Here is a 25,144-nt window from a genome sequence, read left to right as displayed (position 1 = left end):
CTCCACCCCTACCTGCACTGCTCCCAGCCCTTTCCTCCAGTTCTTTGCATCCTCTTGCCTCCCAGGTCCTCAGATCACCTCCACTCTCAACACCCTCCCTCCCTCTCCTCTGGTCCACCTCCACTCAGGGCAGCTCCCAGTTCCAGCCTGACCCCTCTCTCCATCTCCCCCAGGTGACAGTCTCCTCTCCTTCATTAACATACACACACCCACATGTGCCCCCCGCACGCATGCACCAGTGGCACTCCTCCCCTCACATACCTGCTGCCTCATGCACCCCTCCACTCACATGCCCACCCTCTCTCACACGCACACCCACACACACACACCCCCTCCTCACACACTCACCCCTCCTCTCACACACACCCCTCCTCACACACGCACCCCCTCCTCACACACTCACCCCTCCTCACACACGCACCCCCTCCTCACACACTCACCCCTCTTCACACATACACCCCTCCTCACACACACACCCCTCCTCACACACGCACCCCCTCCTCACACACTCACCCCTCCTCACACATGCACCCACACACACGCACCCCCTCCTCACACACTCACCCCTCCTCACACTCACCCCTCCTCACACTCGCACCCCCTCCTCACACACGCACCCCTCCTCACACTCACACCCTCCTCACACACGCACCCCCCTCACACACTCACCCCTCCTCACACACGCACCCCCTCCTCACACTCACCCCTCCTCACACACGCACCCACTCCTCACACTCGCACCCTCCTCACACACGCAGCCCCCTCACACGCACCCCCTCCTCACACACGCACCCCCTCCTCACACACGCACCCCCTCCTCACACACTCACCCCTCACACACGCACCCCCTCCTCACACACGCACCCCCTCACACGCACCCCCTCCTCACACACGCACCCGCCTCACACACGCACCCCCTCCTCACACACGCACCCCCCTCCTCACACATGCACCCCTCCTCACAGGCAACCCCTCGTCACACTCGCACCCCCTCCTCACACACGCACCCCCTCCTCACACACACACCCCTCGTCACACACTCAACCCTTCCTCACAGGCAACTCCTCGTCACACACGCACCCCCTCCTCACAGGCAACCCCTCGTCACACTCGCACCCCCTCCTCACACACGCACCCCCCTCACACACGCACCCCCCTCACACACGCACCCCCCTTCCTCACACACGCAACCCCTCCTCACACACGCACCCCCTCCTCACACACGCACCCCCTCCTCACACACACACAGCCCTCCTCACACACTCACCCCTCCTCACACACGCACCCCCTCCTCACACACGCACCCTCCTCACACACGCACCCCTCACCCGCCGCACCGCACTCCTTGCGCGGAGCTGGAGTGCGCGGGCTCAAGCGGTGGAGGAGGCGGCGGCGTCCAGCCGTTACCTCGGTCGCGGCGCTCCAAAAACTCGGCCGCCTCCAGCAGGCGCTGCACGTTGATCATCCGCACCTGCTCCATGGGCACCGCGGGCGGCGACAGGGGCCTCTCCGCGCTCTCTTCCCCGGCCGACAGGAGGCGCCTCATGCGGCTACAATCCGGCACCGCCCCGGGACATGTGCGGCGGCGGGCGGGCCAGCCCCGCCGCGGTTCCGCGCGCTCCCCGCCGCCCCCGCGCCTCAGCAGACAGCCAGCGCGGGGTTTGTTTACCTCTCCGCGCAAGCACGGAGGAGGGGCGGGAGCAGTGCCGCGGCCCGCCCCCTCCCGCCCCTTCCTCTGCCTCCTGGGAAATGTAGTCCCGCCCCGCCCACTGCACGCCGGGAGTCGTAGTACGCACGCCGCTTCAATGCGCCTGCGCCTTGCCAAATTCCGCAATGGCCGCCGGGAGATGTAGTCCCGCTCGACTTCTACCTCCCAGATGCAAAGACTAAGAAGCTCTCTGGGCTTTGCTTCGCGGAGCGAAGGATTTGAGCGAACTGTGAGTCGACTCCAGGCGGGCGCCTAGGAGCTGAAGCATGCTTGATCCGCAGTGCCACGCTCCAGTTTTCTATCTACTACTACTTTCTCCTGTAACTTGTGTGCCTTGGTTGCCCCATGTGCAGAATAAATACTTGAAAAGCCAAAAATCCCTGTTCAGGAACAAGGGGTGATCCTATCGGAGCCAGAGAGGGCTCCCATAAGGCCCTTCTTCCACCTCAGTTTTCACAGAGAGGTAGTGTTTTGTGTTTTTTTTTAATCTTATTTTTTAAAACTCCTTTCACCTCCCTCAGGAGGGGAAAAGGCTAGAAAACTTCGAGATTTTAGAGACTAGAAAACCTCTCTGGTGCTGCAAGTGAGGGATATAATTCAGTGGTTTGGTGCTGGAGTCACATGAAGCTCAGTTCAAATTCTGACTCTGCTACTTAACACTAGTTGTGTGGACTCTTCAGGCCTCATTTTCCTCACATCTATATCAGGTATAATTACTCCATTTATCCAAACATTGAGGGCCTGCCATGTGTCAGGCACTGTACTAGACATAATGTGTACAGTAATGAGAGAAACAGAGATGGGCCTTGCTCTCAAGGAGTGTGTAGTCAGTAGGGCTAATTGTGAAGATTAAATAATTCCAGCACTTAGTACATGGCACTCAATAAATGGAAGCTATGATGATCATTTCCTCTCACGCTCTCCTCCACAGAGAAGGAACTGAAAGCAGAGGCTAAAGAGAGCAGGACCACATTAAAAGACTGCCAATGGCTGCCCTCACCACCACCGTCTTTCCAAGTCCTCAAAGTCTAGACCAGAGTTTCTCCACCTCAGCATTATTGATATTTTGGGCGAATAATTCCTAACTGGGGGTGGGGGTGGAGACCTGTGCATTGTGGGATATTCAGCAGCATCCCTGGCCTCTACCCACTAGATGCCAGTAGCACACCACCAACTCAGGTGTGACTACCAAAAATGTCTCCAGACATTGCCAAATGTCTCTTGGGGCAGAAAATCACCCCTGACTGAGAAGCTCTGGTCTAGGGCGAAGAAAGGCAAGAGGGTCATAACTGTTGAAAGCTCTAGGAGCAAGCTGGGAATTGTGTAAACATCCATAACTTTTCCCCACCCTGATTATTTTAACCTCCTGGTGGACATCCAGAATAACAGGAAGCTCTTGGTGAGGGGAGAACTTCCTGTGGTCATTCCAGTGGCTACTGCAGAAAATAACCATCTCAGAATGAAAATGTTACTCTCAAAAATGTCATGGGCTTCATGCTGCATTTTAATATGCTCTCCCTCCTTTTTTTTTCCAAAGTGAACAAGATTTCCAATGAGGTCAAAATCTGCAAAATTCTGCCAGCCTTATTAAATATTACACTTGGCACCACATTTAAGAACCAAATAGATGTTCCATCAAATGCAGGGAGACCCAAAATGAGAGATGTTCACAAGCCACAGGAGATTTTTTTTTTGTAAAAGCTTTGAAACAGGAACTGTGCTTTTTCAGCTGTTGGCTAGGTCACTTCAGATCTGGGCTTTCCCATTGGGTGTTGGTAACAACCACCCTCCACATTCAACAAGGGACATGTTGGATAGGGGAAGAATGGAATTATTTAAAAGAAAATACCTGTTCACTCAGAACATCTGTAAGTTGAGGGTAGAAATAAAAATAAGGTTGAAAGTTTCTAATAAAGTTGAAAGTTTCTACCACTTCAGATCACAAATTGCTAAGGGCTACCCCAGGAACTTAAAAGAGGTAGCTTTATAACAAATAAAAGTCTACCCAATGGGAGGTAAACCATGCGACATGCAATCAAGGAAAAAAGTACAAACTGAAAATACACATGTGTTCAAGATGGGTTTAAATCCATACATCATAAGCCCTAGCGGGCTATTAAGAGAAAGCAGGATGCTTGGAGCACATGCCTGGCCTTTCACAGTTGACCTCCAGATGAATTAACCAACCCTTCTTTTAAAGCCATGGCCAAGAGGGAGATGAGGAGATGGAAGGTAGTGCGAGAATCACCAAAAGGCCACCTGCATATGTTGAAGAAGAGAAAAGGTGATGGTGATGGTGGGCAGTGTTAAGAACCGGTTTCTGTACAGAAATATCCAGCCTCTTCTAACAGCAAATGACCTGCTCCGGCTGACTCCCAGAGTTCTTGTGTGGACATTGGCCACAAGGGCCTCCTACAGCACAAAGCCTGGGGCTCTAGCCTTGGGAGAGTGATGCTACCCACACACCATCCCTCAGCACCAGCCCAGCCTGGGGAAGCCCAGAGGCAGCCATGGCCTTTCTTTTGCAGATGAATCCAATCTGCACTACAAATGGGGAAACTGAGGAAAAGCAAGGCTTCCAAAGTCTATGACAAAAGAACCTGGAATCTTACCCATAGTTTCTGGTTCTTCTGTCCTCTCCCTAAAGTATCTCACTCAGGGGAGTCTCTTTTGAAGACGGAAAAAGTCCTCCAGAGTCCCCCAGCCCTGTAACAAACAGCCTGGATGGGGACAGTCTGCCTTCTGGAAGAACACGGCAAAGCTCTCCATTCCTAGGGGTCCTCTCCCTGCACCGTTTACTCAATGTAAATTTTCAAATGATTTACTGCAGATCCATGAACAATGGAGAAGGCTGGTCTGCGTTACATCGTTTCTGCAGACAGGAAAGACGAATAGAGGGGAAGGGGCCACGAGGTTAAGGTGCAAGTCCGAAGTCACTGTCTTAGTGACACCTGGCACTTAAGAGAACTTCCCTGAAACTGCAAAGTGTATACTGTGCAGGGCACTGTTTTCCGCAGTTATCTTCAAGGGTGGGGATCTTCAAATAATCAAGGCTGGGAACAGGGGAGGTAAGTCCTGAGCTCCTAAGTAAGAACCGTTAACAGTTATACATCTTCCCATCGCCCACCCCAAAATGACAACCGCAGCCTCCTCCTCGCCTCTCTCCTCGGAGCCCAGAAACGTGAGGAGCAGCAGAAAACCTTTTCTTCTGCCCAGTGAGTCAGCCTTGCCTAACTTCATGCGTAAGCTCTCCTCGAGTCAGCAGCAGCTCAGAGCTGCGGGTCTGTGTGCAGCCGAGATAAATTTGGGTCTAGAAGGGATGACGTAATGCTAAACCCGAGAGGTAGCTGCCGCCTCCCAGGGCTCCAGTCGCCAGGGCTGCCGGCTGACATCCCAACCAGACGGAAAAGCACCACGACCCAGGTGCCTGAGCTGGGGATAAAGGGAAAGAAAGGACATGAGGGTGGAGGAAACAGCAGGGGGAGGCAGTGTTAATCTGAGATCGCTGAATCTGGAAGTTTGTTGTTTTTTAACTTTGGTTTTCTGGTGAGATCAGGCCACTGGCAGACGCTCAAACAGCTGCACTTGACTTCCATCCTGGCTTATCTCTTCCTTCTTAGAAAAGGGCTTCTTACATTTTATTAAATGGCCCTTATAACAGCAGCCTGTTTCGGTGATTGTAATGGATGTGTTAATCTTTCGAATGTCCTCTTCCTTCTTTTTTGCATTAACTTGGATCCAAGAAGAAATCTGCATTGCAGGACTCAATTAATATGCACGTGCAAGACTCTTGCTTACCCCGGAGCACCCCACTTGGGGGTGCAACTGATAAGGTATGCGGGAGGATCTTGCTAGGGGCATGCCAAGTGAATGTTCCCCCGAATAATATTTCATGGTTTGTTTCGTAGAAGTTTGTATCATTAAGCTTATTCCTCAATCCAGCCTCCATTTTTCAGATGAAAATACTGAGGCTCAGAGAGGTATGGTAACTTACCAAGGTCACACAGTTATCTATCAAACTGATGGAGCAAGGGTTAGGACTCAGTCTTACAGACTCTCATCCTGTGCTCTCTACCCATCTCCATAATTCTTTTTCTAGTTGATTTGTGGTTTTAAAAATAAATAGGTAAATATGGGGTTTCCCTGGTGGCGCAGTGGTTAAGAATCCACCTGCCAATGCAGGGAACACGGGCTCGATCCCTGGCCCGGGAAGATCCCACATGCCGTGGAGCAACTAAGTCCATGTGCCACAACTACTGAGCCCGCGTGCCACAACTACTGAAGCCCGCGTGCCTAGAGCCCATGCTCTGCAACAAGAGAAGCCACGACAATGAGAATCCTGCACACTGCAACAAAGAGTATCCCCTGCTAGCCGCAACTAGGGAAAGCCCGCGCACGGCAACGAAGACCCAACACAGCCAAAAAACAAAAAACAAAAACAAACAAATAAAGTTATAAAAAATAAAATAAAATAAATAAAAAATAGATAAATAAAGTGGAATACATTTTCTGGTCTTTTAAATTTATGGAGACCCTCTCCTTTAAATATCTAGATCAAGTTACATTCCAAAGGGATCCAAAGCGTTTCCTGTTTCGTCTTCTGTTCAAGGTTCATTCTTCCCTAAGGAAAGGGAAGAATCAACTCCTCTGCTGGTGATGACCACAAGCCATGGGCCCAACCTCGCTACATCACTTTAATTAAAAGACCAGCACAGGTAAATGATCTTTGTTGTATGGAAGTAGCTTCCTTCATTAGGAATGCCTCCCGAATACTTTTTTTCAAATGACATTTCATCATGTGTTGCTGTAGCCATGTATTATTCTCCTTTAATTTGTGGTTATAATCATTTATACTGATAGATTTTGTGACTTTCAGCCATCTCTGGCATATATCCTGGTCAGCCATTGTATGTTGTTCTTTAAAACTGCTCATTCCATGGGTTAATATTTTGTTTAGAATGTTTGCATCTCTATTCAAAAGCAAGAATGTACTGTAATTTTTTGTTGCACTTATCAGGTTTTGGATGCAATGACCTATTCTTTCAAAGTTAAATGCAACTTGATTTTAAAGCCTTAAAAAAATATATTACCAGAGGCCTTCCCCTGCTGCTAAGAGGATGCCCCACATTCTTGACACAGCCCTGGGTAACCCTCCCTCCCCTGCCAGGAGCCTGCCTACAGTTGCCCTGCCTCACCACCCCTTGGCATCACCACTCCCTTCCAAGCGGCAGAAACTTGTGGAGGTCACTCTTAGGGCCAGCCAGGCCCTGGACACTAAATCACACACCCGGCCCTGCTGCCTCGTGGCTGAGTTCTCAGCTTCAGGTGCACTATTTAGAATAAAACACCAGGCCTTTGCCTGGCCAAAGATGTCTGTGATCTCACCATCACTTCTATTTTCAGCATTCTGATTCTAGGATTCTGGGATTCTCCAGAGATCCTAGAACATATGCCTCCACTTGCCTACTAGCTGCTACATAATGAGAGCCAACAATGTGCATGGTGCCACTTGTATAGTCAGTTCATTTAATCCTCTACACACCTCTGAGATTCCTGTTTCCCAGATGAAGCCCAAAAAAGGTTAAGTGATTTGCCCAAGGTCACATAGGTAGCAAACGGATTCAAACCTAGATTTCCCAACTCTTGGACCCCACAGCATACGTCAGGGTATGTTCCGTCAGACAAGGTCAGACAAAATTGGTTAGGGCAATGGTCTCACCCAGGTGTAATACCATCCGCCTAGAAGGCTTCAGAAATGTGTAGGAGTGTCTTTCTTGAGTGTCACCATGACTGGGGAGTTCTACTGGCATTTAGTGAGTACGAACCAAGGATTTTAAATCCTGCTCAAGAAGAACCGTCTCATCAATAGCTCCCTTGTTGATAAACACTAGGTCAGAAGGTTAAAGGCAGAGAACTCATCATTTGTTCAACGAATCTTTCTTAATCCTCCATTACATGCTGGGCACTAACATAGATGCTAAAGAGGACAATGAACAAAACTGCTTGTGGGGCTTCCCTGGCGGCGCAGTGGTTGAGAATCTGCCTGCCAGTGCAGGGGACACGGGTTCGAGCCCTGGTCTGGGAAGATCCCACATGCCGCGGAGCAACTGGGCCCGTGAGCCACAACTACTGAGCCTGCGCGCCTGGAGCCTGTGCTCCGCAGCAAGAGAGGCCGCGATAGTGAGAGGCCCGCGCACCGCAATGAAGAGTGGCCCCCGCTCACCGCAACTAGAGAAAGCCCTCGCACAGAAACGAAGACCCAACACAGCTAAAAATAAATAAATAAATAAATAAATAAATGTATTAAAACAAAAAACAAAAAACAAAAACTGCTTGTGGTCTTTGTCCTCAAGGTGCTTGTATTCTAGCCTGATAGACAGATGATAAGCAAGTAAAATCATTGTAAACTGTGATAAGTAGGATAAGGGATAAATAATAAATGAGATGGGGGGGTAGCTTTAGGTGGGTAGAGGGATTAGGGCAATCACAAGGGCTGTCTAGGCCAGCTTCTCAAGCTTTAATGAGCGCACAGATCACCTGGGAATCATGCTAAAATGGAGATTTGGATTCAGCAGCTCTGGGGTGGGACCTGGGAGTCCCATTTCTGACAAGGTCCCAGGAGACACCAGGGCTACCCATCTTCAGACCACACTCACGTTAAACAGTAAGGGTGACGGCCATGCAGGGAAGATGGATTTTATTCTAAGTGAGATAGGAAGGAAACTATTGAAGGGCTTTAACCAAATAAATGACATGAACCCAGTTATATTTAAGATCACTCTTGTTTCCTAGATCTCGATGGAGGAGAGGAAGAGGTTGGACCTACGCCGTTTGACCGGAACCAGCTGGCCCACACTGGCAAGGTGGCAGCCAGGGCCTAAAGCTCATCTGTGCAGCTCACACTTGCCAAGCACGGGCCAGACCAGTTGCCCTACAAGCTCAAGTGCCTTCTGGAAACCTAGTAGAGCCTGACAGGGTGTGGATTCACACCCTTGACATTGTAGCACCCAGAGTGTCAGGAGCCCTACTGGTTGGGTGAGTTCCCCAGGGGGTGCTGGGCAAGGTGGTACTGCAAGGGCAAGTGGCAACACCCTAGACCATTGCCTTCCAGAAAAAAGGGCCCTATCTGGCTTCAGTGTCAATGCCTAAAGAGTCCCGGAAGGTTTTGGCTGCCCTCTCTCTGCCCTAGGATGAGTGGGAAGTAAAGGAAGTCGCTCCAGGGAGGCATTCCCAAGGGGACCCTCAGTCTGAACCTCAAACATTCCAGATTCCATTTCTTGCCTCTTGCTCTCTGACACTTCTCTCAGAGTTCTGAAGTCTCCTAGGAAGAAAGAAAAACCTGGTTTTGAGTCTCAGCTCCACTCTTTGTTAGCAGGTGGCCTTGGGAAAGTTAGTTAGCCTTGCTAAGGCTAAGGCTTTCCTCATCTATAAAATGAGGATAATGATAGCACCCTCCTGTTGGATGATTGTTAGGATTTAATATAAAGCACTTAGCATTGTGCTGGCACGTAGTAACTGCTCAGTAAAAGGGCACCATTATCACTATTCCTTTGGAAAACAGAGACAACATTGTATTTGTCAGCAGCCTCCTTGGGGACAGGCTATCAGACTCGCAGGAGACAGGCAAGTATTATTTACTGTTCTCTATTTGTCTGTCACTTGCACTGGAATATAGAACTAGAACTGGAGACCACACATACTGCACTTTGGAAGCAACAAGCACAGTGCTTGGCTCCTCACAGGTGTTAGAAATTTTACAGCTGGTGGGAAAAAGGAAAGAAAGTTGCATGCAAGGTACTCAGAGTCTTGGGAGTCAAGAAATATGGTAGAGATGGTCAGGTGTGGTGGAGGTAAGAGGGAGATAACACAGGGACATCATAATGAAGTTCTGGGCCCCTGTAGAAATAAAAACAAAGGCCACATGCGCTTACACTCGCCACCCATGGCCAAAAACAGAGCAGCCCTGGGCACGCCCTCCGTTTTTTTTTTTGTTTTTTTTTGTTTTTTTTTTTTTAAATGTGACGTATATGTTCTTTTTTTTTTTTAATTAATTAATTAATTTATTTATGGCTGTGTTGGGTCTTCGTTTCTGTGCGAGGGCTTTCTCTAGTTGCGGCAAGCGGGGGCCACTCTTCATCGCGGTGCGCGGGCCTCTCACTATCGCGGCCTCTCTTGTTGCGGAGCACAGACTCCAGACGCACAGGCTCAGTAGGTGTGGCTCACGGGCCTAGTTGCTCCGTGGCATGTGGGATCTTCCCAGACCAGGGCTCGAACCCGTGTCCCCTGCATTGGCAGGCAGATTCTCAACCGCTGCGCCACCAGGGAAGCCCACGCCCTCCGTTTTAATACAACAGTATTAAAACAGTCCCGAACCATCTTTATTCAAGTATCCTTGCTAATGGCAATAAAGACACAGGGTAAAATATCTCTAGTAGCAGGTAATCCAAATCCCCTTTATTAGCTTTAAACTTCCCAATCTTTCTCTCCCTCAGGACACTGTGTTTATCTTTCTAATTTTGCTGTGTTTAAATTTCCTTAGCAGACACTGGAGTTGGATATTAGAGGTATGAGGCCAAGGGCATGTTGTATGGGAGAGCAGGCTTGGTAGGAGCACTGCTATGGACAATCCTCCAAGTGCAGAGTGCCCTAGTCTGTAAAGAACTAGAAGTGGAATGTGCTTATTTACAAGGTTGCTTACACAGTACTTGATTTCCTAAGCTCAGGCAGCTTTAAAAAAAAAAAAAAAAAAAAGAGTCAGATCTGTAAATATTACAAGGATAAACACAAAACACAAAGGATTTTAAACACCAGGCTGGGGGGTGGGCAGGGTGCATGCAGGGAGGGGAGGAACTATTCCTTTTTTTGGAAGCCCGGCATAAATTTTTGTTCTATCTGTAATGATGGCTAGAACCAAAGACACAAAGCCCAAGTCAGATGCAGTCCCACACTGTTGGGGTTTACTTTAAGACAACTGAATTTCTAAAATCTGGCACTGCAATAGAGTATAACTCCATGATGGCAGGAAACTGTACTTCCAGGTCCTAGCACAGAGCCTGACATAAAGCAGTGTGTACCCCTTAAGTACCAGTTTGATGGATGGATGAATGAACAAACTCACAGAACACATTTAGGGAGAATTCGTGGCATGCAATATAATTCCACATTTTATAAAATTATTTGCCACAGGGGCCTTTTAAAGAAAGGTTCTCTAACCTAAATTTTTAAAAAAGAGATCCTATTTACATATATTTCCTGGAGATGTATTGCTCAAAACAAGGGTCACCTGAACTTTCAAAATATTTCACAAGCAAGGGGCCCTGTACAGCATTCTGCCAAGATGAGGAAGCAAAGAAGGAACCTCCAGCTGCGGAGGATGGTGGCAAACGCCCATTCGTTTTGGCCGGAGAGATCAAGTCAGCTGCTGCCAGCTTTAAGACCTCCAGCCAGGCCACTCAGGGACAACAGTATCGAGAAAATTACTTCCCTTTAGTTTAGCAGAAGAGCCAGAGAGCAGGTGTCTCTCCCTGCGGAATTGAAGCTTCTCTCCAGTGTCAGCCAGAGCTCCACCCTCCACCCCCAGAAGGAGGCCCCTCCAGGAAGACTTGAATTCCTCCTCCTCAGTTAAGGCTGGGTAGCCATCCTGTCACTGTCATCGCCTTCGGGCTCCCCCCACTCCCCCCACCCTAAATGTAAAAGGAAATATTTCTTCTAAATGGTGAATTCAAATTAGCTCAATTTTGAGAGACTATTGAGAATGTTGCGACGACCTTTGCAATAACCGGACACACCCTGGGATCAGTAAACCAGGGTTGAGAATTGCTGACTTTATGAGCACCTGACTTATAAAACAAAAGCCCGGTTTGGGGCTCTGCCTGGGACCCATTCTCACGTCAGGCGGGAGGGAACACAGCCCAGAAGGACCTGGTTCTGCCTCTCCTGTGTCATCTTGGGTAAGCCACTGTCCTTCTCTGGGCCTCGGCCTCCCCGTCTGTATAGTGAGGATGATGGCTGCTCTGTGACCTCTGGGGCTCCTTCTGGCCCTGATGCTCCGTCTTACCACCTGCCTCCTTTAAAAGCAAAACCCAAAAGGGAGTGGAAGGCAGAATGGGAAAGGGCAGAGAACTGGTTCAGAAGGCCAGGCTACCATAAACCTTCCCCCGTTTCTTCCTGCTGAAAATGCCTTTATTCATTCTGCAGGAAGATTCCCATTTTTTGCTGGGTTATTGATTTTTATACTTCTTTTTCTTTCTCTCTCTTTTTTTAACTCAAAAGCCACAAAATCACAAGTCACCTCCCCAAAACGGGTCATTTGGAAGCCAGTGCTATCAGGGGTTAGGTGTGTCAGGCCTGGCATACTGGTGGTATCTAAGTGAAGACCAGGCCAGGGCAACCATGGGCTTCTCCTCCAGAAACCCAGTTTAAATCAATATTTATCCAACTGTATTTATAGAAAGTGGTGGTGGTAGGGAAGAGGGGGTGGGGTAGGGAGGCAGGGGCATCTAAAACAGAACAAGCCACAATGACTGATGCAAATCTTTGTGGCCAATTCATTTCTGCAGGGCCAGGCTTTTTTTAAAAAGCAAAAGACCCAGCTTTTGGTGAACCTGCTGTTGGCCCTAGTACCATAGCAACAGCCCCAAGTCCTCTAATATGTCCAGAGGACAGACTTGGGAAAGGCAGTAGGAGGGGGGTAGTGTTTCCTAGGAGCCTAAACTTGAGTTAGGGCCAGCAGAGTTGAACAACTCTGAAAAACAAAAACAATCTCTCTGGTTGGCTCTTCTGTCTCCAGCTTCACTTCTAAACCTTTTCTAAGCAGAGTGTGTGCAGGAAGACCCTGGACAATCAACAGGGTGTTACAAACACCCGCTCTGCTTCAGATTATTGGGCGACCTTGAGCAAGTCATTTCACCTCTCTGGACTTCATTCCTTGGCTGGAAAATGCATACACGTATATATGGTTAAAACTGTAGGCTCAGTCGAATCAGAGGCCTAGGTTCAAAACTCAGCTCTGCCATTATTAACCCTGTGACCTTTGGGCAAGTTACTCAGCTCCCTGTTCCTTGGTTACCCCCTCTGTAAAATGGGGGTAATAGAAGTGCATATGCCGTGGGGTTGTTGTGAAGATTGGAGGAGATAACGCATGTTTAGCCCCATTCTTTACCAAGTATAGTCAGTGCTCGATAAATAATTGCCAGTGTTGACATTATACAATGCAATTAGTTGCTGCTGCCACCGCATGCTGGCACCCTCTTCATTTCCTTCCGTTCTACCCCCAGACTTCTGCCAGCCATCCTCAGATGAAAACCCCCATTTCTAGGTGCATCAGTGGGAGAGTGTTTTGGTCAGAGAGGGCAGGTAGGTGAGCAGCTGTTGTTTTGCCTTGGATCTGATAGAGCTTCCCCCCCACCCCACCACATCCCAAACCAGAAATGGCTCAATTCAGCTTCTCTAACTTCCCATGGTCCGGATGCTTTTCCTGGGTCCCCTCCACAGGTTACCCAGTCTCTGGGAGCTCTGGGACTCTGAAAGCCACAACAGTATCCTCAAAAGTCTATTTCTGGCATTTACCTATGGGCAGAGATAATATTTAAAACTGGAAAAAAAGTTGAATCTGAGGAACATAATTTAGGATGCAGAGGAAACAGAAGCCTGATTTAATAATGCTCTTTACATAACTCCACCAAAAACAAGTACATCACTCCACTCCCATCATAAATCAACCCATGGAGTTTTCAGAAAAAAAAGCAATTGCACATAGTACATGCTCAATACATATTTGTGGAATGAATGAATGAATGAATCGTAAGATGCCTTCTGTACAGAAATGTGACCTAGGTGAACATTAGTTGCCACCAAAGCCCTCAATTTTAGCATAAGTTGCCCTGGTTTCCTGCTCTCTAAACCAATAACTGATCCGTCTGTAGGGTCACAGCTGATGTAGTTTCAGCTCTCTAGGCCTGACCTACCATCTCCTTATAAGCCCTGGTCTTTACAGCCCAAGGGCATTCTGCATTGATAATGGGAGACATCCTCCCTTCTTGGAAGAGATCAGTATTTCTAACTCTTCTCCAAGTCTTCAGAAAGTCTGTCATGTGTCCCCTGGCCTTCAAACCTGATCACTGTGCCATAGCCAGTAAATGACAAATCCAACCAGTCAAAGGCTGTATACTGTCTACCGTATGCCCAGTGTTATGCAACGGTGACATATACTGAAATACTGTAAGTGACCTTTTCCCTTAAGATGCTAATCTTCTCCCTGTGAGGATAAAGCTAATGCACAGCAAGCAAGTAGAGAATTGCTGATTATCAAGGCTCAAAGAAGTGACTATTTATTGAGCACCTACTATATTCCAGGTACTTTAAAAGGAGCACCTCAGTTAGTTGTTCAGCAATGGCAGGAGGCCGATGCTATTGTTATCCTTGTTTTACAAAAAAGAAATGAAACCTCAGAAAGGTTAGGTAACTTGTGCCCAAGGTCACACAGCCAGTAAGCAGTGAAGGGGGAATTTGGGCCCTGCTCTGGGTGACTGTAAAGCTTTTGTTCTCTCAACTACCCTGACTTAAGAAATATCCAGGGGAGGTTTCCTGGAGGAGGTGGGAACTGACCTAGGCCTTGAAGGGTAGGTAAGACACAGATAACCCCAGGGGAGTAAGAGAATGAGGGCATTTTAGACAGAGAGAAGAGTCTAAGTGAAGCACAGAGGCATGACTGTAAAGCCTGCTTGCTGGTGGACCTGCTGGACGGGAGCAGAGATTAAGTCAGGAAGGCAGGGTAGCGCCAAATGACACCACACAGCAGCAGCTTACTCTATCAGGGGGAAGAGGCTGCTCTTGGGCCTGTCCATGCCCTTAGGAAAGCACCTCACCCTCAAACCCAGGTAATACACTCCAGAGAACCACCCATGGCTTCTACTCCCATTTAATCATTCTTTTCTATCTTAAGCATTGCCCCAAAGCCACCTTCCCTACAGACTGGGAAGCCCGTTTCTGTCCTGTAGACCTTACCGGTTATAGTAACTTCCACTTGCCTGCTGAACAACTTTTATGCACAGAACACCCTTTTGTGAATTTCTTTCTTATTCCCTTTCATTTTTAACCTTTTCTAAAACAGGAAGTACATATTTTTTCCACTAATCAGTCAGTCCTAAATTGCTATCCCTCCACTGGACCCCAAATGGATATGGGTGATATATCAGAGGTTATTTATGTATAATTTCTGAATTTGTGATAACAGGGTCACAGTATCCATGATTAATATTTCTGGAGGCCTATAATTTGAGATTCTCAGGGATTCCAACATCAGTTGGAACTTTGGGAGAATGTACCAGCATATCCTAAGCAATCCTTGCCTTGCACAGAGCAGTCAATACTGAGTGACTTAATTTGAACACCCCAAGAAAACTCATTATATATACTGAGAATAATTCAGTACTGTGTACACTCAGCTCTGCTAGTACGGAAACCTCAAAGAAGCCATGAAAAGCAGTTCTGGTGACAACGGAAAATAAGGCAAGCTCCTGCCAGGTAAATACTTTGCAAACGGTAAAAGCGGAACGTGTAAACTCGTGACCAGGGCCTATCGGTGCGTTTCGAGGATGTGTCACAGAACCCGAAATGGAGAATTGAGGCTCAACACCCGGGTGAAGAGCGTCCCTTTAAGAAGGGATTGTACCAGCTGGCCACACTAGAGCTCCCCGTGATTTTCTGGCTTGCCTCCTGGCTCCACCCCCCAGTCTCTGGCCTCAGCAACTCGTGACGTCAGAGGAAGCTGAAGCTGCCGATTGGCTGAGGGACGCTGCTAGGTCAAGTCCAGTCAGAGGAAAGAAGTTTGTCTCCATGTGGAAACCATGTGTCTCTAGCTGGGAGGGGGAAGAGGAGGAGGCGGAGAAACTGAGATCAAGTGATTACAGGAGAACTGGCTGAAATGAAAGCGGGGAGGTTGTGCACCTGAGCCGGCCAGTAATGCCCTTTGCAGTAGTGACCTAAGAAAACAAGCAAACAAACAAACAAAAAGACCTTGCCCAACTAACAAAACTTGAGCCCCCCCAGTCATAAAAATAATTAAAAAGCTAGGGTCCTTGCTTCCTTCCAAAAACCAGGGACCTGAGAAACGCTGGAATCCTATCGGAACGCCTAGATTCCCCTCCCTCCCCCCACGACCGAATGATGTAAGCATTTCGGAAAGCGGGGCTCTGAAGCAAAACAAGTCCTGCGCGCGCGGAGGGACCCTCAGTGCCCGAACCCGACGCACGCACGACCCGCCCCCCGACTCGCGTTATTGCTGTGCACACGCGGGCCGCCGTGACGCGCGGGCATTGTGTGCAGCGAGCAGAAAACAACGGCGAGCGCCGCCAGCGCGAAGAAGCACCCCCAATAAAATGAGGCAGATGTAGGGCCCGCTGTTTTCCGTACCAGGAGACCGAGACTGGGCGGGAGGTGGGGCGAGAGTGGGGAAAATAAAGTGGCCTCCGTGGGCCGCTCCAATTTTAAGGGGAGATAATAGAGGGCCCTGCGGATGGTCGCCCCATAGTTTGCTGGAGGTCACCCTCGCCTGCGTGAGCTGTTGGGGAGGGGGCGAGAGCCTAGAGCGGAGTTCCCGCTCTCGGGGAAATCTGGGGGCCGCTGGCATCACGTCATGCTGAGCCAAACAGCGGCTGCGAAAAGAGGCAAGAGAGCTAAAAATACTCCCGCGGGGAGCCGGCCGAAGGAGGGGGGCAGCGGGGCCGAGGGGCTGATTACGCACACGAAGTTGACTTCGATTGGGGCGCCCAGGTTCCCGAGCCCCTTTCGGGGTCTTGAAGCGCGGACGCCTCGGGAAAGGGACCAGGAGGAAGCCCCTTGGCTTCCACGGTCTCGGGAGCCTGGCTCCGCTGCCGCTGGCCCGCCCGGTGCGGGGCAGCCCGGCCCAGCGCGCCCGGCCCTCTGCTTACGTGACTGGTGGCCACGCCAGAGCCCCGGCACCGGTAAACAAGGAGGTGGCGGCGGCCGAGGCGGCCGGGGGAGCGAGGGTGGGGGCGGCGAGGTGGGGAGCAGAGGTCTCCGATTGTCTGCGAGTGCGAGGGGCGGAGGGCGAGGGATGCGGTGGAAGCTCCAGCAGCCTGTTTAGTACACCCTTCTGTAGAGGGGGGCGGAGGGGGCCAACCAGGTTTGCCACACACTGCCAAGGTGCCCTCTTTGGGTGCACCCCCGGCCAGAGCCGACGCCACGGGACAGACTCAGGGGAACAGGGCACCCGGGCGGGGGATAGCGTAAGAAATCACGCCCCTCCCCCCTCCAACAAAAGCGAACACACCAAACAAAACCACGTCTTCCCCCACCTCCCCACCAGCTCTGGCTTTTCAGAAACTACCCTACTGACGAATGCACACTGCCCCCCCCCCACGCAAAACCCCGTGAATAATCGCAAACATTCAGCTACACGGCCGACGATGCGCCTTTCTCGCAACCCAGGCACTCTGAGAAAACAGGAAAGAAAAGAACGCACTACCGACCACGCTACAAAAATCCTTGTTTTTGCCTTAAGCTACTGCAGGATTTCGCTGCCATCACACGGTTACTTTAACCCCGAAGGCCTGGGGTGTCGGTCAGCTAAGGTGTTTTTGTGTTTGAGGGTTGTTGTTGTGTTTGGGGGAGGGGGGAGTAGGTTGCAAGATCTGACACGTTGCAATCGGACCCTTTCTTTCTTTCTTTCTTTCTTTCTTTCTTCCTTTCTTTCTCTCTCTCTCTCCTCCTCTCTCTCTCTCATCTCATTGATCTTCCTACTTGTTCGGACAGATAAAACAGCCTGCTTTTCTCTACTCTGTCGGTCTATATTCCTCGGCCCCTTCCCCCTTCTCGCAGCTATTATTTGTGAGGACCTTGCTGGAAACGCCGCACACGCGTGCCCCCGTTAACGGCGCTGAGCGACTGCCTGGGGAGGATGGGGGGACCTAGTTGCTAGAGGCAAAAATGAAACAAACAAATACAAAAAGGAGGCCAGGCCGGGGTGGGGCTCCCAGCACCCCCCCCCTCAAAGCATCGCTCTCCACCTGAATCTGGGGTGGGGGGGGAACAGTAGAAATCCACGAGGAAGGCATTTGCCTTCCTCGCCCAGCGCGCTCACTCGGGAGCCGGATCCCGGAAAATAAAAAAACCGAACATAACAGCCTACACCTTCTTCCATAACTATTGTTTCCTGCGAGATCCCAAAGTTTCCTTCTGGCTGCGTCCCCCTCGCCAAGTTTCCCGGGCGCAGGACGGCGGGTCCGGGGCGAGCTGCTGGCGGTGCTTGGCTTTGCCGGCCTGTTTCTTTTGGGGGGGGGGGGGCGGTGAGGAAACCACAGGGCACCAGAGGCGCAGGAGGACTGTATCCGTGGACGCGATGGCCTGAGCCCAGCCTTGCTGCGAGAGGAGAGGAAAAAGCAAAGTAGACAGGAGGGAGAAGCAGAGCCGAGCCAGCCCGAGCCCACGCCGCGGAGGGCTGTTTGGTTGTTGGTGTTATCGTTGTCGTGTGTGTCTGTGTGTTTTCTTTCTGGAACCGCTGAGCTCTGCCTACAGTTTCCAACTTTCGGCTTCTAATCCCCACCCCACCCAGGAACGAGCGACAGAAAAACAACACTTGTCTGCCCGAGAAGGCTCCGGAAAAAAAAAAAGGAAGAAAGGCGACCTCGAAGAGATGAGCTCTCGGCTCAGTTGTCAGCAAACAACAACACTCCCCCGCTCCTCGGCCCAGCGGTCCTGCCAGCCTCTGGGAGACGGACAGACGGACGCACCGACAGGCTCCCCCCTTCCCCCCGCTCGTCTTTGTTACATCTTTAGCAGCTTTGTGCGTGCGTGTCCTTTCTCCGGTGTCATCGGCTTTACTGCCGAGGGCTGGATGTGTGTGTGTTGGGGGAGGGGGGTCAAGCAGGCGACAGGGGTCGCCCAAATGGGCGAGGAAGAAAGAGCCGGGCGCTGAGGAGGAGCCAGCGCCCCCAAACTTACTTTTGTTTTCTTTCTCGATCTGCTCCAGGTAGCTGGCGGCCTCGAGCAGAATCTGCACGTTCTGCAGAAAAGTGTTGATGTGCTTCTCCATCGAGTTCTCGCTGGTGTTGAAAATGTCCGAGAAGGGGCACCTGAGCTTGGCCCCCGCGAGCTCCTCTGGCTGGGCCGGGGGCTGGGGCGCGGTCACGGCCGGGGGCGCGGCGGGGGCCAGCCCCGCACCCTCGCAGCGCGCCTCCTTGCGCGGCCGCCCGCGTTTGCCCATGGAGGAACCGGGGTCCGCCGAGCTCGTCCTGTTTTGGGGCTGCGCCGCCCGGCCGAGCTCCGGGCCCCAGGGGAGAACCGGCTGGCTGGAGCGAAGAAGGCGCCGAGGCGAGGAGGCGACCTGACTTCCCGAGCCTCGCTGCGTGCAGTTGTGTGTCTGAGTGTGAGTGTGTGTCCGTCTCGCAGTGGGTCTGTGTGTATGGGAGATTGAATGAACCTACAGGACAGACGGAGGCGCTCTGGCGCCTGGGTCCTAGTGCGAGCCGGTCGCCATCGGACCGGTCAAAATAAAAGGTGGAGACAAGCGAGGCAGGGACCGCCCCCTGCCCGTCCCCGCACACTTCCCCGACTCTCCCCAAATCTTACCACATTGTAGAGCGTAGGATTTAAACACGAATGGAAAAAAATACTCGAAGGCTCTGAGCGCACCGGCATAAAAACAAACTACTAAGCTATTTTTTTCTTCACATAAAAGTAATAGCAATGCCTGGCACATAGTAGGTTTCCAACAAATGGGAGCTGCTATGACTTAAAAAATAAAAGCCCAATCCAAAATATCGTCATATATGACCTCAAGTTCTCTTCCCCCAATGCACGCACACTCACTCACTCACTCACAGACGCACGGGCATCTGCCTTCACGGGGCCAAATGAAATCCCCAGGCCACCAAATCCCAGTTACAGATTTACTCACTCTTTCCTTCTCCCTTCGAATGCAAAGTTATTTTCCAGGAAGAGGGAGGAGGTGTAAGCATCTCTCCCCACACTCCTCTTCCCAGCCATAGTCCAGCTGTGCAAAGCTCACAGTAGGGTGCCTCCACACCTGGCTCTCTTTTATTTGACAGAAAGGCAGAAGTGGCAGCCCAGGAACCTCCCACCCCTACCCCAGCTGAATTCCACCTTTTGGTTCTGAAGACCCCTGCCCCAGTTGACATTGTTTCACTGCTACTGCAGACCCAGTGAGAGTCTGCAGGAACCGTGGATGGTCTCCAGGCCCGGGAAGGATGGTGGGAGTCAGGGCCCTTTGGGAGTGCCATAGAGAAGGATTCAAGTCCCAGTTCTGCTGCATACAGACTGCATGTGTGCCTGGGCGAGTCCTATAACTGCCCTTGGCCTCAGTTTCCCCATCCATGAAACCTCTGATAAGATTCGTGTGCTGATTAAATTATATCTGCACTTAGTACACTGCCTGGCCCATAGTAAGATCTTTTGCTTCCAGTATAGACCCAGACAAGAGCCTGAGTCCCCTACCTGCAGCTAAGGGGGGAAATAAGTTGCAGGAAACAAGACTCTTCTGCACTTTGTTGGAAAACATATCTGCAATAAGCCCACCTAAATATTGTCAACTTGCGAGGTCACCTGGAGTTTTCCTCCAGGGAAACCATTTGCCTAGAAGACACAGTGAACGCTGGCCCCTGGAGCTGCGCAACCCAGCCACCCTGCTTAGAGTCAGCTTCACACACATTTGTCAGGAAGACTTTTCCTGGAAATGGAAACTTTTTGAAAAAATGAAAGTACATTTCTTTGTAAAAACACTCACTATGTAAAACAGAATACACACACCCTCACCAAAGTCTTGTGTATTTGTAGTCTATAATAACCTGCTGCTGATATGACAGGAACAATCAGTATTTGGCATTTTAAAGCCAATAGATTCACATTTGGGATCATAATATAATCATACTGCACATACTCTGCTCATTTTCCATCTTGATTGATCTCTGCATCCTTTGGCTAGGGTAGAGGAGAAGCTCCTAAAAGCTGTGAGGTAAATTACTTCCATCATCAGAACAATTACTTACTATTTGTTCTATTGGAACCACAATCTGAGTTACTCATGCTTAAAAGTCTATAAACGTCTAAGGACTTTAGGAAGTACAAACAAGTTTCAAACAAGTTTTTTCCAATGCCATTTTGCAAAAACTGCTCTCCCTTGCCCTAGATGAAAGATGATAGTGAGATGACGAACCACCTAAGCCCGGAGAAAACCTTGGTCTCTCTTTAATTCCCCGGTGGAGGCATGGGCCAAATGTGCACATATGCAGTACTGTGACCTGCATGTATGTATATACACACGCACCAAGATAGGCACACCCCACACATGAGTGCCAGGGTGGAGGTAGGGTGTTTTGTCATTATTAATTTATCCCTGTTTCATCTCTCATAGGTCTGCAAGCTTCAGAAAGACCAGTGGGAATCTTCAAGCTGGGCCACGGATCTGACCAAAGCCAAAACAAACAATGGCTTGAAGAAAATCTACAAAAAAGTGCTGATTTGCACTATTCCCACAGTCAGCCACAGCCCCCGCCATCATTCCCATGGAAAACACCACTGCTGGTGCCAAATCAAGTCTTCCCCCCCCATCATAGGGGCATTGTTTTTTGTTATTATGTGACTTCTTAGCATCAGACAATGGCACCACAAGAGACACATTGGAAGCAGGAGAAATGCCTTTTTGTTTCACAAAGTCTATGCTATTGTGCCCCAGAGTGTCACATACAGTATAGTTGCATGTATTCATTTTGGTAACGTGTCTGTGGAACGATGAATGCGCTAAAGCTCAAAGGTCCTTCCTTATTTTTTTCAAAGTCCACCAAGTGTTAAATCATGTTAGCATCCCTCCTCCCTCACCAACCCCCAATTAACAGATTTCTCTAATAAAGCTGGCCCCAACAGAAAGGGTGGTGTTTCAGAAGTTATATCCTGGGACAGGCATCCAGGATGCTGGGTTACAAGCTCAGCTCTATTCTTGATTACCTTTGCTTCCCAGGAGGAGCCATTCAAACCCTCTGCACCTCTTTCTCTGGGGCTTTGACTCCATAAATAAACAGGTCTCTTTGGAAACTTGCTGAGAATTTCTGCAGAGAACAGGTAGAGGATGAGAAGGCGACCAGCCTGATAAGAACATGTGAACTCTATGAAAGGAAAGCAGTGAATTTTTGCAGTGCCTGACCAGGCCAGCCATGATGCTCCCAAGGGCCCTAGATGTCTTGAGTGCCCACTCAGTCTGGTCTCGGTTTCTCAACCTTCTGTTTCTTTATTTGGCCTGTTTGCCTGTTTGGTAATATTTTTCCATCAGTCTTGTTTCCATATTAAAGCAAAATCACTCTTTCTTTTTTTTGCCCCTCCTTTCCCCCAGACTACACTACACTCTTACATCAAAGGAGTTGTTTTGCCTGTAATTATGTCTTCAGGTACACAAGCTGGTTAATTACTGAGGCTATGATATGAGTTGCCCCCAGACCTCCCCATCCTGCATTTATATGGGATGCCCTTCCCCTTCCTGGACCACTTTGGCTCTCCTGGGCTCCTTAGCCTTGCCCTTCCTCCTTACCTGTGCTCCCCTCACCAGCCCTTTCTGCCTAAGTCTACCCTCCAACATCTCGCTTTCCCTCGGACCTTGTCAGCACAACCCCTCCGGTTCTCCTCCGGTCTTTGACCTGTGGTCTTTGCACTCAGGCTTGGTAAACACCATCAAGAGATCTTCTGTCCCCTGCATTGTCACTTGAGTCCTAATCCTCAGAGTTTTCCTAGCCAAATTTTTCCTGGGCATCTTTCCCTTTGGAAAGGCATTGTCCGGTAATGATCTGAGGAGCTGGCTCGGGGCTCCTTCTCTCCTTGGGAGCCTTTATCTTGCCTTCATGTTTTAGAAGAAAGAAGTGACTTCAAGGAAAGCCCAGGAGTTGGGGGTTAGGGACTGATGAGGCACAAGCAGAACGGCAGGAACTAGGAGAACTGTGGGACTCTGCCTGCTCGCACTGGCTCCCACTTAAAAGTGCTGACCAGGTCTCCTTCAACCGCTCCCCATGCCCCCACCCCCAACCCCACACTCACCAGCGGGTGTAGACATGGGCAGAGGATAAAGAGCCTCCGTCCTACATGGGAGCTCACCCGGACGTCACCTGCTCCTGGGCATTATCTCTGCTCTTCTGGACTCTGCCCTTCTCCTGGACCTCTGAGGTTGGCAGGCCCTTCCTGTCTCAGCCAGCTCCTGGGCTTCTCCTATACAACGCCCAGTACTTACAGGGTTCATTAGACTATGAGCTCATCGAGGGCAGGGAGCACACCTCGCTTCCCCAGCATCCCCAGCCCCTGGCACCTAGCATGGCACAAGCGTGACACAGAAGAGAGGCTTAGGCCAGGAGGGTCAAAGGGATCAATGACCTTCCCTTGCCTGGCCAGAACTTGGTGCTGGCCCTTCATGGCTTCCTTGCTCCAGCATGGCAAAAAGAGACATTTGACACTGTCTGCAAAACTATTCCTGAGTCACTCACTTTAAGGTTTAAATATCAAAATGCTGCCTCTGTAGAGAAGCCAGAAACCCACTGAGCCAGATGGTTGAGGTTCCCTTCACCAAAAGTGCAGAAACCCAGCCATCTTCTCCCATGTTCTTATTGTTCTACATATCTGGTGACAAGATGGGTCTCCAAGGTAATAAATTGCCTCTACTGGAGAATCTTCCAAAATCACCAGGCAATGAAAGCAGTGGCCTGAGACCAAAGTGGGAATCATACAGAGCTTACTTTTTCATGTCTTCTTATTCTAAGGTGTAACCTGGGGCGAGGGGTTGGGGGAGTCCTTCAGGCCTCTTTTTTCTTTAACATCTCCATATTTTTTTAAATGAATTCAACAAAGATTCTAAATTCAGGTACATTAAGGTACCAGTGTCTGACACTAGCTCAAATATGATCATTTCCAGGGGCATTTGGAAATAAAAGATGGCCAATGCCTTAAGTTAAAGGAATACAGTTCTAATGGTGAAATGTTAGGCATCAGGAGATGGAAGGGAAAGGCAGTATGCAGGTGGCAAAGGATCTTCTTCCTGATGATGAGCTGATTGATTGTGTGAGTCACTCAGAGCCTCAGTAGTGAAGAACAATGTTTGCCTTGCTGAAAGGGTATATATAAAGGAACTTTGGAAACTGTGTTGTACACATGTCAGGATAGTATTGGGCTAAGAGAGTCTTGGAAGATTTTCAGGGAAAACTAAAAGAATGGCAAAAGGATGGGAGCAAGAGTTAGGACCCCAGAGTTTGGGGCCAGCCGTTCGACTGCACTGTTGTGTAATTTTGGAGAAATAATATCACCATCTGCAGTGTCAGTGTCCCCACCCAAGATGGGAGAGTTCCACTGGCACACAGTCTACCTCTTTCTCCCTTTCTGAAAAGCATCATTAATTCATCTTCCCCGTGTTCATTAATCACAGACAGGGATGTCACTACCTATGGGGTTTGGGGTCAGCATGGGAGAACCAGATGACCGCACTGAGCTGGTAAAATTCTAGCCAAAAGTGAAGAAACTGGCATTTTAGGTCACCCTATCTGCCTTATCTCTGGGAAAAATACCTGCTTCCCTTTGATATTCTTTTTGGAAAACAAACAAAAGACAGGTGGAGGAGACCCAGCTCTGTCTTCAAAGAGGTCTGGGGGACCAGGACCCCTGTCTGTGAACCACTAGACTCAATAATCTGGGAATCAGCACCCACATTGGGGGCTACACAAAATCTACAGGGAAGAAGCAGCCCAGAATGGTGTTGCTTCTAGTTCCTGACCTTCTGCCTGGACACCTGTCCACCACCCACGCTCTCCTCCCCTCTGAAGGCTTTTTTCTCTCACTTCGTTTTCCATCTCTCCTGACTGAGGCCTGCAGGTTGCCCTCTCCCTTTCCTGACCCAGAGCTCAGTTCTGGGTGAAAAGGTTGATGAGCACTGAAGTGGGTATATTTATCAGGGATAATAGATGCACGAGCACATACTCAACACATGGATTAATTCATTCCATCAGAAGACATAGTCTCCCACGTGTCAGGCTTCTTCTAGGTGCAGGGACATAGCAGTGAGCAAAGAGCCAAAACTCCCACCCTCATGGGACTTATTTCTTACCCAGGTATACATGTGACATAGGACCAGTGGTATACATGCAGGTATACACATAGGCACATACATGCACCCAAAACCCTTTACTCCCATATCTTTCAGAAAATGAAATGTAAACTCCAAGTTGGAGCCAGAGTAATAGGGATTCATACAGAGGGACTGTTATATCTTTTTACGTATCGCAGAAACAGTCATAAAGGAGAGTAAAGAAGGGTTTGCCCTCACTGGAAACCTTTTCTCTCTTCTTGCTTACCTTGGAAATTGACTTTTGTTTGCATACACTGACCTTTTGAGTGTTTTCACATAGTAAGGCATATTACACTATGTATCAGAATACT

The 25,144-nt window shown here is 49.7% G+C and overlaps 1 protein-coding gene across 2 annotated transcripts in view; it reads right to left on the bottom strand.

Annotated features, from left to right (window-relative positions):
- MXI1 (MAX interactor 1, dimerization protein) overlaps positions 1-19,103 on the bottom strand; it is an 84,560-nt gene extending 65,457 nt beyond the window's left edge. The window contains exon 1 of one of the 2 annotated variants that reach the window (XM_068548527.1): positions 18,671-19,103. In XM_068548527.1, the coding sequence (XP_068404628.1) occupies positions 18,671-18,932 (262 nt within the window). In that variant the 5' untranslated portion in view covers positions 18,933-19,103. Of the gene's footprint in view, positions 1-1,407; positions 1,628-18,670 lie in introns of those variants that run through there. The other variant, XM_068548528.1, reaches the window with a different exon arrangement.
- Between the last annotated feature and the right edge of the window lie 6,041 nt (positions 19,104-25,144).

The sequence above is a fragment of the Eschrichtius robustus genome, chromosome 7, assembly GCF_028021215.1.
Source record: "Eschrichtius robustus isolate mEscRob2 chromosome 7, mEscRob2.pri, whole genome shotgun sequence".
Classification (NCBI taxonomy): domain Eukaryota; kingdom Metazoa; phylum Chordata; class Mammalia; order Artiodactyla; family Eschrichtiidae; genus Eschrichtius; species Eschrichtius robustus.
The sequence above is the reverse complement of the archived record's forward strand: the minus strand, read 5'-3'. Positions and strand labels throughout refer to the sequence as shown.